This window comes from Geospiza fortis, unplaced genomic scaffold (genome assembly GCF_000277835.1).
Source record: "Geospiza fortis unplaced genomic scaffold, GeoFor_1.0 scaffold346, whole genome shotgun sequence".
NCBI classification, from domain to species: Eukaryota; Metazoa; Chordata; class Aves; order Passeriformes; family Thraupidae; genus Geospiza; species Geospiza fortis.
In genome coordinates, this window is record NW_005054361.1 from 3,289,560 (window position 1) to 3,303,308 (window position 13,749).

General features: G+C 39.5%; 1 protein-coding gene across 1 annotated transcript in view; it reads left to right on the forward strand.

The window, feature by feature from the left end:
* CPNE4 (copine 4) overlaps positions 1 to 13,749 on the forward strand; it is a 189,020-nt gene that overhangs the window by 74,418 nt on the left and 100,853 nt on the right. Inside the window, exon 3 of the mRNA XM_005423951.2 lies at positions 2,914 to 3,093. Coding sequence (XP_005424008.1) covers positions 2,914 to 3,093 — 180 coding nt within the window. The remainder of the gene's footprint in view (positions 1 to 2,913; positions 3,094 to 13,749) is intronic.

The following is a 13,749-nucleotide window of genomic DNA, read 5'->3' on the forward strand; positions in this document are numbered from 1 at the left end:
AAGCCAGGGAATGGAGCTGGGCTTCCCATGCTGGGGACTCTTTCCAACTGGCTGGCCAAGGAGTAGGGTAACTGTGGAATATGCTGACAAAGCAGATTGGGGTCTAGGTAGACTAATAAGGGTTAATGCTATAGCTGATGGCTGAGGGAGGCCCAAAGAATTTTTTATTGCTTGTGGAGCTGTTGGCATTGCTTCTTTCATGTAGATTTTTCTCATGTAATCCCATGCTCTGACATGCTGGCTTGATGTATCATCTCAATAATGTGGGAAGGCTGGGAAAATTGAGTAGAATGACTATATTTCAGCACGGTGTGTGTCAAGGGAAGGATGTCAGTCACTCACAGGCTGGAAAAAGCAAGCAATGTCTTATCTCTGTGTGAGACTGAAATTCTTAATGTCCCTGTGTGAAGAACTGTGCCTCCATTTTCAGGCACTTTACTCCCTTGAGCAGCCACATATTTAACCTGTGTTGAGTGCAAGTGTAAATCTGGATGTATTTCACAGTGGAGACCCCTTTCCAGCAGAAAGGAAGAGATGAGGTGAAACAATAACAGAAACTTCAGTTACTGCCTAAGATCTGCTGGACCAATGAAGCAATTAAAATGATGCCATTGAATTAACAATTTTTACACAAGGAATGTGTTTAGGAGATTGTTGTTACTATGAAAAATATTTAAAAACATTAATTTAAATTTTTTGTTTATTTGGTCTGCTGAAGCACTAGTTCATGAGACGACCACTGTTCTGAAGTGAATCAGATCACTTTTCACTGAGAAGAGGTCTCAGGAATGTCTCAGTGAATTGATTAGTCATCTTTATCCAACATAAGAAATATTTCTCCTTGTAGCAGTAATAGTGATTTGGAGTCATACTGATTGCTAGTGGAGATAAAAAAATTTTGAGATAGACCAGCATCTGAATGAAGGTGGCTGGTATCCTTTCCCACCTTATATTATTCTTATTATTCTCTGCATGACTGATGTCAAACACATAATTTTCAGGTAGTCTATGCAAATTTATTAAGAATGATTATGTAAGTAAGGTTGCTTTCCTCTTTGTGATGGTCTCATCCTGGCATAGTCAGATCACATTGACACAGCTGTGTGAGGAGGCAGCAATGGTAACCCTGGTTTGCATCTATTCCAAGAGTGGTAGCATCTGTTTGGTGATTAGCTAAAGGATTTCGGCTGTCAGAGCTGTCAATCTGACACTTTGATGAGCACTAAAATAAATCTGTTCTACCAGGAACTGTTCATTTTTTAACCTGCTTTTGATTTGCTTGACTCTTTGTGTCCTTGCCGATAACTACTAGAAAGGCTAATGCATTATAAACTCTGAAAAGGGAAGCAAGCGGCTGTCATTTTTTACACAACAGATGTTCCTGATCAGGAATCAGACAAAGGATCTCATCACTCTTCCTCTGAGCAATTTAATTTGTCTGTTCCACAGCATACCAGCCACCTCCTATCTAGTCACTGATGTGCCCAAGTCCTACTTCATTTCAGGATCAGTTCCTTTAATCTTACAGAATTATTAAGTTTTTTTCTGTGCCAGGGCAAAGAGAGTAGAAAAAAGGAAATTGCTTCATTGCTTATGTTGTCACCAGTGATGCATCATAATGAAAAATAACAAACGCCTATTTCAAAAATAGGAAGCCCAAGTACTACATCTTAAGAGAATTAGAAAGTAATCTATGAGCACTTTTTTTTTAAGAAATAGCAATATAGATTTAATGATGTTTCTTTAGAAGTTTTAAGACTCAGAGGTAGGAATAAACAGTGTATAACCCATCAGATTCTTATGATGCAACTTAGCAGGATGGAAAAACTTAAGTATTTTTAAGAAAAGCTGTTGCTTTGGATCCAGTTCTCCACACCTTAATCATGCAAATTATCTGAAATGAGTAATTACTGGCGGTGTTATACTCTTTTCCATTTAGTTTGATGAAACGGTATCACTCTGTTGCTGTTTTGTAGTGAGGGATGGGTACTGGAGATGTAAATTCTGTAGTTATTCTATAGTTTATTTCCCAGTTATTCTGCTAAAGACTTGCTGGAAGGGAGAGGCAGGGGAAGGTGATCTTGTGCTTGTGGTCAGCCCAGCACAGAAAGGGCAGCTGCTGCTGACAGTACAAACAGGACTGTCCATGGCCACAGTCCCAGCTGTCAGTCTTGGTAAATGAGTGTCTTAGTTTGGAAAGACAGGCGTCTGCTAAGGAAGGCAGGAGCCTCCCCTGAAATGGAAAATGTAAACCCCCTCCCTCTGAATTTGAATTTAAGGGGCTCTCAGGCGAAAATATGGAAGCAGGAATAACAATTCTTTAATAGGAAAGAAAATAAAAAGATAAAATAAGCAACGAAGTAAACTAGAACAACACTGACAGAGTCAGAACACAACCTGGCACCCTGTTGGTCAGGGTGCTGGTAGCAGAACAATTGGAATTGTGGCTGCAGTCCTCCTGGAGTGTCAGGTGTGGTTCTGTTGGAGCAGGGATCCTGTAGAAAGGTGTAGTCTTCCTCTGAAGATCCAGTGGAAGAGGCAGCTGTTCCTCTGGGAAATCCAGTGGAGAAGCTGTGCTCGTATTCCAGAATCTCAAGATTATATCCAGGTAGGAATGCTTGGCTCCTCCCTCTGAGCAAAGCATCTCACAATGGGATGCTGTAGTTCTTATCAGTCATGCAGTGACATTCAATAGCCTGTTATCAGCAGATGTCCCACCAGAAGGAGGAGTGGGTGTGGAAGAGATACAGAAAACTGCCCACTTAACAGAAGACAACCGCCATACGGATGGCAAATAGAATACAATTTGCTTGGCAATCCAGGACAATGAGCAAAGTGTGTTTGAGGAGCTCATGGCTGTCCATCACTGGTAGAAAGAGAAGCCACTCATATGACCTCTTTTCAATGTGACAGGTGGACAGAACAGAAGTGATCCGAACCTGCATAAATCCCGTCTTCTCCAAGCTGTTCACGGTGGACTTCTATTTTGAAGAGGTGCAGCGATTGCGGTTTGAGGTCCATGACATTAGCAGCAATCACAATGGGCTGAAGGAAGCAGATTTCCTCGGTGGCATGGAGTGCACGCTTGGACAAGTAAGTGCCAGTCCCATTTTCCCCCTTGTTGCTCGTTTTTGCTATATATGTGGAATATGTTCTTTGTTGAGTGACTGATGGGTGAGATTTGTGGCAAAATTCTTAATTGGTGCTTTGAGTGGGATAATTGAGAACTTCTGCTGGTTTGTTTTACTGCTGTAGTACAGCTTCAAGCCAGCCAGTGCTTATGGGAAATGGAAGATCAGTGATTGGCCTTGGACACTAAAAGGCCATGCTCATTGGGCATTGGAAAATAGACTGATTTTGAAGAAAGTTATTGTTCCTAACATTGCATGGGATTTAAAGGAAGTTCAAAGTCCAAGAAACACTTAGAAATATACTTTATTCACCCAGGGTAGTGCCTGGTGATGTGGCAAATAGACAGATAGGGTTGGATTCATCTCCCTGACTCTCAGTCATCCAAAAGTTAGGTGTCTAGACTAAGTTACTCTTCTGATTTCCATCTTAAGTTCAATGGAGAGAAACAGACAGTTCCAACCATTGATTCATTTTGCCTGAGACACCTATCCTAGATTAGGATAAATTGTCTTCAGGAGATACCTGTCCTTCCTTATCTATTGTTAAGAGAGTCTAGACAGCTGGCTTAGGGGAGATACTTAACTTTTTTGATTACTAAATTTAAGGGTGATGAGTCCTACCCACAAGATCAATATCTAGATGTCATCATAGCCAACTCTGTGGTGAATTCCCATACAACAGTATGACTGGTGGCACACTGCAGTGTTCCAGGCATAACTATTTATTTCAGACTGCCAAATTTTTTGTCATGCAGGGTTTCATAGCACAGATTCCTGCTCTGTCCATAATGGCAATGCCAGATCTCGCTAAGCTGAGTGTAAATGTGTTCTCCATGCTCTGTGCCAAGAGCAGGAAGTGCTTTTGTTCAGATTTTCCTTTGCAGTGCTTCCACATAAGTTTGTATTATGAACAGTGTGTCATGGAAAATGCTGCAAAGCTTTGGTTCCCTGTTTTCTCACCTTTTGTTGCTCCTCACTCAGCCCCACCACACAGGAATCACTTTGTTTTTCTTCCCATAGCTATTAGACCAAACATGCTGGATGAGGAAAAGTCCTCTCAGCAAGAGAAATAATATGAAATGTATGCATTTACTAAATTGGAAGCTCAAAATAAAGATGTTGGTATTTAGGATATTTACAGTGCGCTGTTCCTTTTGACAGAATTCTTGTGGTCCTGATCAAAGAAAATAAGCTATCCTATAACACCAAGGGGAATGGGAAACAAAGCAAAATGTTATTGTAATGTTCTTCTTGCTTAATTAGCTTGAAAAAGAAGGGGGAAAAAATGTCACTGCTGCTGCCTGTAGCATAAATGTCTTTATAATGATTTGATGGCTATAAATAGCACACAACTGGGTTGTTTGCAACGTAATTTCAATGGTAACCAAGAAAAAAGAACAGTGTGAATTCTGTTCACAGTAATGCAGCTTGGAGGACTCTGATCTCATATTTAGTCTTTTTTTTTGGTGGTGTTCCTTCCTCCCTCTTTTCTAATTTTTTGCCTTTATAGAATTTAAAACTGATTTAGGAAATTCCAGAATAGTAGCACTGGAATTGTCATCCAAGTCAAGCCTTTATGAAGACTCCAAAGTTGACAGTCCTGCAGCACAGCCTATACACATGGAGCTTACACTCTTGTTTAGCTGTATGGTGTAATTACAGCATTCTTTTAATGCTGATAGTGGACCCATGGCTTTTCTTGAGACAATTTTGACATTAATTTGTTGTCTACATCATTTTAATGCCTGAATAAAAAAGAATTTTGTGTGAGAGTGTGTGTCTGCCTCCCAGCTCACTTTCCCAGTGTAAGTAGGTCTTACTGAGACATCCAGGAAGGCTGTAGATTTTTAGGCATAGTCTGAAAGACTGATGCCCTTCCCACCCCCCCACAGAAGTGACAACTACTATTGCTCTTTTCTAGGTAGCAGTTGATGTCTAGGATGTCTAAGAGATTCAGTGCTACCTGTACCTGTTTGTAGATCATCACTTAGATGTGTGGCAAACCTGCATGTTTATCCAAATAATGTAATTCTTCTATCAAAATCAAAATTAGTATGAATAATAAATAATGCTGGGAAAGACAATAGCATGTTATACAGTAAGCTCACAGAGAGGAGTGAATTTTAGCTTTATACTGATCTCAGTCTTACATGTAGCCTACCCAATAGGTACGGGTTTGTCACAAATTTGGGGTCCTGGTTGCAAATGATGAAAAAATGCATTCCTTTGGAAGGTTTCAATAATCTCCTTCCAAATGCTCTAATAAGTTTGTGTTCCATGAGAGTGATGAAGGCAGTGACTTGTAGGCTGTTAGATTTGAGCCATATACTGGAAAATCCTACTGGATTTTCTGCAAGATTTGTTTGTACTGCTCTTGCCAGGACAAGTCAATTCTGTGCCTCTACTGGTAAAATACTGTGGTTAGCAACATCCTGGCATGCAGTCAGTCATACCTGGATGTGAGGAGCAGATTCATCAACAGGCATTTCTTATGCCACAACATTTTAACATGGTAGAACAAATGGTTGTGGGTAGATTCCTGATGAGTGTAGTTACATAAATGTCAACATGCTAAATAGAAACATTTCCTCAAAGTGATTTGTTTTGTCCATCACACTCCAAAGTTTCCCTTCAAGACAAAACAATAGCAGAGTATTTCTTGAAGGGTTTGACAGGGGCAGGCTTGGTGTGAGGTGTTTAGGAGGGATTTTTTGAGTGTGCTTTTAAGAACTAAAAGTCTGTTCCTTGTACTGAGGAAAGCTCTTTCTACATTCCAGTTTCCCAGCTTCTTGAGTGTCCTGGTAATGTGCAGATTGCCAGAGTATTAACCAGTATGTTCTCTACAGTCAGAATGATAAACAGATCAAACAAACCCTAAAATATTAGAGAAGGCAGGAAAGTTGAAAGTGCAAACAAATTTATCTCAGTTAGCAGCATAGTCTTAAAATATGGTCTGCAATGCAATTGCACATAGTTTATAAAACAGAGTTTTTCAAGAAACTTCACATCAAGAGAATGTACCATACTCCAAGCAGTTAAGTTGTTTGTGTTGTACTGTTTAAAGTGACATTGTTAAATGGTAGGTTAAGGTGCATAACTAAAAACTATAATTTTTTAAAAAACATTATTATTTAAAATTTTTCATTTAATTTCAAATTAAATGCATAAATCTAATATCTAATAATACCAGGGCTTAACAATTAAGTTTTACAATCATATGGGAGCTATTTAATCAAGGAAACTGTACCATGTTTTGCTTGTAACCTCACAAAGATTATTCTTAATTGGGAGCATATTTGGGAAATTAAGATTCATAGAATCCCAGCAGTGTGTGGTTGGAAGGGTCCTTAAAGACCATCTAATTCCAACTCTGATGCCATGGGCATCTTCTACTAGACCAGGTTGATCCAAGTCTCATCCAGCCTGGCATTGAACACTTCCAGCAACCTCTGGGCAACCTGTTTAGCCTCACTATCCTCATAGTGAAAATATTTCCTAATATCTAGTCTAAATCTACCCTCTTTCAGTTTAAAGACATCAGCCCTTCTTCTGTCACTCCATGCCCTTGTAGATAGTCCCTCTGCAGCTCTCTTGTAGCCCCGTTTAGGTACAGGAAGGTGCTGTAGGCTCTCCCCAGAACCTTTTCTTCTCCAGGCTGAACAACCCCAACTGTCTCAGCCTGTCTCCACAAGGAGAGATGTTCCACCCCTCTGACCCCCTCTTCATGGCCCTCCTCTGGAGACCCAAAACTGAATGCTCTGATCTAGGTGGTGTCTCTGGAGCAAATCCTTACTGGGGTTTACTTGAATTACCACACAGGGAAATGGCATAGACATTTGGGAGTGTGTGCTCTTCATATCATAAAGTAATTTAAGTGAGGAGGGATTCCTGGGGTCTCCAGTTCAATCTGCTGCTCAAAACAGATTAGAGCAGATTGCTCAGGGGCTTCTCCAGTCCAGTCTTGAATGTCTCCAAGGATGGAGTTATCACAGCATCTCTGGGCTTTGTCCCACTGTTTGGCACCTTCACAGCAGTGATGGCTTCCTGTGCGTAAGCAGAGAAATAGTGAACCCTCACTGCTATATGCAGTTACTTTTAGTAGCCTTCAAGTGGCAAAAGAAAGCCTGAATTTGCAAGGTAAAAATAACCAGAGCAGGTATGGCTTAGTTTTAGCTGGTCCTGCTTAGAGAAGAAGGCAGTAATATCAGCCTTCTTGAGCTGCTGCTGTAAATGACAGCTCTCATTGTTTGGAGTGGGAGTGTTGGGGTAGAGCAATGGTTTGGCATTGTGCTTTCTGCTTCAGCAGAAATGCTGGGATGCTCCATCAGGCTGTGCATCTGCCCACAAATCTTCTAACTCATTGATTCACTCTAAATAGTTGCTGTTCTTTGCATAGGCACTGGCAAGCAGAGGCACCCATCCACAGCTTTGTAGTGATAAGCACTGAAATCACAACCAGTAATATTTTAATTGCCATCTTGGGCCACCAGTCTATAAAGGTGGCCTCTTGCTTTCTTGCAGGTGCTTTAGATGCTGTGAATCAGTTCATACCTTGTCATGGTTTTACAGATGTCTGTAACTTTGAAGAGTAGATTCTTCCTTCCTTCCTCTTTAATTTTCTCTTTCCATTCCCTGTGCCTAGGTAAAGTGGTGAGGCACTCCTCTCACCCAAACTAATAATTTCCAACTCAATCCTCACCTAGTACCTGAGGGTTTTGTACTTCTGTTGCTTTTGGTTGCTCACAAAATCTGTAATTGTTTCGAGTGTCAGGAGATAGATAGATTTTTGTTTAAGGGGTCAGAGTTTTATGTACGTGAAAAAAAGCAATGGGGAAAAAATATTAGATTGAAAAGGACCGTCAGAAATTTAACAGTGTGATTTTCATAGTTTTCAAGTGGGATAGTGTGGTGGTTTTACCTTGGCTGGGGTGCATGGTATGGAATTTGGTTTTTTTGGGTGAGCTGGCCTCCCAGGATCTTGCCCACCCTCAGATCCTTGACTGGTGGGGGGGATGTTGAGAGACAGCACTGATGCTGTGCCTGCCCTGCTCAGCAGTCACCCTGGTGTGTTTTCCACCTTTCTGGGTACCAATGCACAGCACAGACCTGTGAGGGCTGCTGTTGAGAATGAACCTAATACAGACAGCAAAACCCCAAATCCAGGTCCTATTCTGTTTATTTGTTAGTGCCTTCAAATGTCATGAGCTTCTAAAGCTCTCTTATTGGAATAATTCAGATTTATATTCCATAAATTTTGTAGAACATTGAAATTGCATCATATAGTTCAGTAAGGGCTCAAACTTTCTAATAACCAAAGTTAATTTCTGAACCACACAGTAATTATCAGGGGAGTGGCCTAGAAAGACTTCTTTTTTCTGAAGTTTCACCCAGAAATTTTTGTCTTTTCTTTAAGAGCTCACAGCAACTATTTCAATGAATAACCATTTTCTGATGAAAACTAAAAAATCATTGCCAAGAGAGTCTCAATTACTGCTCAGCTATGCATGCAACGTCATTAAATTATGGGAACCAGTGAAATTTTGATTTCTTAAATGCTGCAAACCACCTCAGCTCTGTGTGTTGGGTTATTCTCTGTGACATATTTTAAGGGAATAGCCTTTGTGGCTTTAATTCCATTACTTCCTGTGGCTGGTCTTTGCTATTTTCAAATTTGGGATTTTATCCCTTGTTTAGTTTCTTTCAATTTTTAGAACTGTTAAAATACTGTTACTCCCTTATTTGCTCAACTAGTAGCAGAAGAAAGCTGCAGAGATGGAAATCTTTTCGTGTCAAGAACATTTTCAAGGATTATTCTGAGACTTAATATTACCCATACACACATTTGTGTACAAATTGGATTGAAAATCTTCCTTCTCAGTAATGAATATAATTGTTTCTCGTGTGTTTTTCGTAATATATGCCATTAGCAGATTATGCACTTGAAAAAGCTGACTGATTATTAGTTCACTTTCAGCCATTGCAAATCCCCTTGCTCTTGAATTAGAGAAAGGCTAAAAGAGTCATGATTGCGCCTGAATTAATTAAACTGAAACAGTTTGCATGAGAATATTTGTTTAATAGACTGTTGACTGCTTCTGTGCTGCAAAAGACATATGACCAGCTTTTTTCAAGATGTTTGAATTCCTAAATCTCATTAGATGTCTGTGGGCCTCCTCAGGTATCTAGGTACCTTTAAATACTTGGCCTTTGATCTCCTCCAAATGAAGTTGCTCAATTCATTAGTGGGATGAATAATGTACTTTATTAGATGTGAATGTCATTTTCTACCAGCACTGACTCAGAGCAGAAGCAAATAATGAATGCAACACCCTCCCTAACTTTGCCTAACCCTTTCAGAACCTCTGTTATCCCCAGGAAACCCTTGGTTTACCATTGCAGCATGATCTGTGAAGCTGTAAGATTTTCTAGATTAATCTTGGCATAGTTAATAGAATTTCTTATACAGTTTGTACTGCTTTGTTTTCACATGCTTTATCTTTTTGTATGAATTACTGTAGCAGTCATTAGAAGAGTAATTTAAATTTAGTTTGCTATTATAATGAGATATTATTGTGACTAATTCTAAAAGGGCTGCTACTCTACACACTAATTAAATTCAAAGACCTTTTAAGCTATTGATAAGATATTTCCTGTAATAACATTGTGCCTCTTGTGATAGGCATATCTCTTTTTCTGTGTTCTGTTTTGATTGACTATTTTCAGGTACAGATCTTTAACAAAGACAGGGAGAGGTATAATTCAGCTGTAAATAGACTCTGAGCTGAACAATACTGTAGCAAACAAAAGAAATCTTGAAGAGTGATGAGCATGGTACAGGAAGAATCGTATGTACAGAGGGGATGATTACAGCACTGAAACTGGCTCTACGAAGGAACAAGAATTCTGTGAGCAGTTAGACAGAATGAAACTTTCTTCTCTGTGGACCTATACATCTGAACTGATCACTTGAAGGGATTTCTTGGTATCTGTGACCCATTCCCCAAAACTTTTTTTCCATGAGAGTGGAATACAGTCTCTGACATTCACATAACGTCTGGTCTCTCTTCATGTTGAAATGTAGCATGCTTGGTGCATCTGCAATTGTGTGTCACTGTTCATGAAAGCTATTTGGTGGGTTCAAAAACAGCTGGGGGATAGATGGCAAGATAAATACGAGCACATTAGAGTTGTATAAACCTTGCTTTGTCACAAGCCAGCCTGAAGAGGAACGTGTGAAGAAGGAGAGAGTTTTTACACTGTGAGGCAGAGATACTTCTGCTGCTTGTGCTTGAAATTGGTCATTCAGTATTCACCTATACAAGTGAAATGTCATTAAGGTCTGACATTGTATTTAGGGGTGCTTAGAGGCTTACAGTATCTGACTTGCATGGACTAATATTTTAATTTACAAGCTTCAGAATATATTTTACAAGTGTTAAATCTTCAATTGTTTGTCTAGCCACTTTGGTTGCATCACTCCACTTACAGCTGTATCATGAAAGTATTGCTGTCTTTCATTTAGGAGACTTTTTAGCAGTGGAAAAGGTGCTTTAAAGGTTGTACTTTTATACTAGAAGAAAGAGCTTAAGAGAGCGTGTAGCATAACTGGCAAATACTTTTGATATGGATGTCCCACAGGATCCTTCTTTTGCTGTGCATTGAGGACTAAAAGGATTTTGTGAATACAGTCAAGTTAGTTTGATTGTATGTGTTAAAATCCCCACTCAAACTTGCCAAGATAACAGTTGCTAGTTTTAATAGTTACCTATTAAACTGTTATTGTCTCAGCCTGTGAGTTTTTATCACTTTTACTCTTCTGAATCTCTCTTGTATCTCACTGGGGTGGGGTAAAGCAGTGACTGTGTGGGGCTTGGCTGCTGCCTGGGGTTAAGCCACAACACAAGGGTTGGTGCAAGACTTGAGATGTGTTTTTGAAAGAGTATGATTGCTGCTTTTCATTCCTTGATATATCAACATGGTTCTAGCAGATGCTGGAAACATGCTCTATTTGTACCACTGCTGTTTGGTGGGAAATTGCTTCTCCAGGCTTGAAGTGTGTTTACCACCAAGGGCTCTGCACTTAAATATATTTCATCATGAAGATTCAGTCTGTGAAAAAGACATTTGGATAAAGGGAAAAATGCTACTAAACTGTGACTAGGTGCTCTTTGAGGTCCTGAAAAGAGTCAGGTTGCCTAGAAGAAAGTTGAGTAACTATGAAAGTGCATGTAGCAGAAATAACACATCTGGGAGAAGAATCAACACAGAGGTGCTAGGAAATAAAAGTTATTTCTCTGGCTATCCTTGCTAGCAAGGAAGAGATACAAAGACTTCTTCAAGCTGTGTACTGTTGTGATTGAGGGAAATTTGTGCTTAATCTCTCTGTGTAAATAACCAAATTTGGGGTTCCTGTAAGAAAGTCCAATGTGCAGAAGAGGACAGTCCAAATAAAGAATTTGAGACACTTGACCTCAGGCTCAGGGTGGCACCTTGCAAAGCTGAATCAATGCTGTTGAAATAACTTGGTTAAAAAGCCATATTGAAAACTTGGTGTTGGCTCTATTTATGAGCATTGGGAATTCTGCATGATATTATTGAAAGTTATCCCTATATTTGGTTAAAAAAGGACCACCTAGAGAAAGACATTTTAAAAGTTTCTTAAACAAGCCAGGTAAAACAAGTCATTATATTTCACAGCTCATCTTACACAGTGCTGATTAGTCACGACTCAGGCACAGGAGAGAGGAAACCTTCATCAGAGTCCTTGTCTCTGAGTGATTGCTGAGCAATGCTCGGTACACAGCTGGTGTCAGTGCCTTGGTGCTTTTATCTAGAGTCTTGCATCTGTTCATACTTTTAAAATAATGAAGAAAAAAAATATGCAAGGCCTCTTTTAGCTATTTTTAATTGGAAATACGATTAAGTGGAGATGTAAGTTCAGATTTCTCTACAACAATATTGAGCACCTGTCCTTAACCTGTAAGGGCTTGTATGTAATAAGGAAAATTAAGATCATCTTCAAGGGAATTTCTCACTTCCACTACCACAGGGCTGACATCCCTTATCACTTCAGACCAGAAATCTAGCTGAGATGATGTTCTGTTGAGATGACTGCATGTCTGATAAATAGGAATAACTTCATGCTCATATGCTCCCTCTCAGAAACAGAGCAGTGGCTTTTACATCTTTTTTACCACCTCATGCAAACATATTAGTATGATGTTTTTATTGGACATGCAGTGCTCTTAGGCCACAACTGGGTCATACAAACATAGTTTGTATGTAGCTGAAAATGAACTTGACTTCACTTCTGTAAGTCTCACCTTTTATACCTCTGAGGTGTGGCCCTTGTACGAGCCCCCCACACTGAGCACTAAAAATGATTGTTGTTGTTTAACCCTAGCTGGCAACTGAAGCACTATACAGCTGCTTGCTTACACCCCCTTTGCCCTGTGCCTGCCACAGTGGAGAGCAGAATCAGAAAGAAAAGGTTAACTTCATGTCTTGAGATAAAAAACATTTTATAATTACAACAAAATAAAATTTTATTATTATTATAACAACAGCTGTAGTGAAAATGAGAGAGAAAGAATAAAATAAAACCCAAGAGAAAGAAGTGATGCATAGTACAATCATTTTCCACCTGCTGACTGATGCCAGCCCATCCCTTAGCAGCAGTTAGCAGCTCTCAGCCAACTCTCCCCAGTTTTTATACTGAGCATGGCAGTCTATGGTATGAAACAACTTTTTGGCTAGTTCAGGTCAGCCACCCTGGCTATCTTCCCTGCTGGCTTTTTGTGCACTTGCTCTCTGGAAGAGCATGGGAAACTGAAAATCCTTGATATGGAGTAAGCATTACTTAGCAACAACCACAACATCAGTGTGTTAACATTATTCTCATACTAAATCTGAAAGACAGCACTGTACCAGATACTAAGAAAATTAACTCTACTCCAAAATGAACAATGACTGTTTTCTACATCCATTTGCTGACTGGTAGGTCATGTTTCTAATAAAATGTTGTGAAAATACATGTTCTCGAATTGCAATGAGGTTTTCTAGGGCTGAACTGCGTTCTATTATTTGTGTTCTAGAAGGAAGAGAGATATTTACTTTCTGCACTTCTTCACATCAATTTTGGAAAAACCTTTTTTTTTTTCTCTGAAACAGAAGTTTTAAATTGCAAGGTTTTGAAGCCGGAGTCAAGCCAAAGACTCCTAACAAATGAAAGACCTGTAGTCAATTACCTTCTTGTAAGACATTTTGCCAGCTCAGCTGCCTCTGTAACTCTGAACTAAGACTAATGCTTGCTAGTTCCTGAAGTTATCATTGTTTAGGACTTGCTGTCTGAAAATCAGGTCAGCAAATGCTTTCTCTAATAATGTTCAGAAGAAGATTTGCATTGAGACATTAACAAAAATATGATAGGTAATTGATGGCTGGTTCCATAGAAGTGGTTCTTTAAACCAGTGAGACCAATTTTGTACAGTGCATGAACAAAAGAGTCAAATTACTGCTATGGAAAACAGACTCCTTTATGGTTATTGCAATTGCAATTGCAATTTGAAGCAACAATGTTGGCACATTGTTGCCAGATGGAGGATTGGTTTTAGTGGCC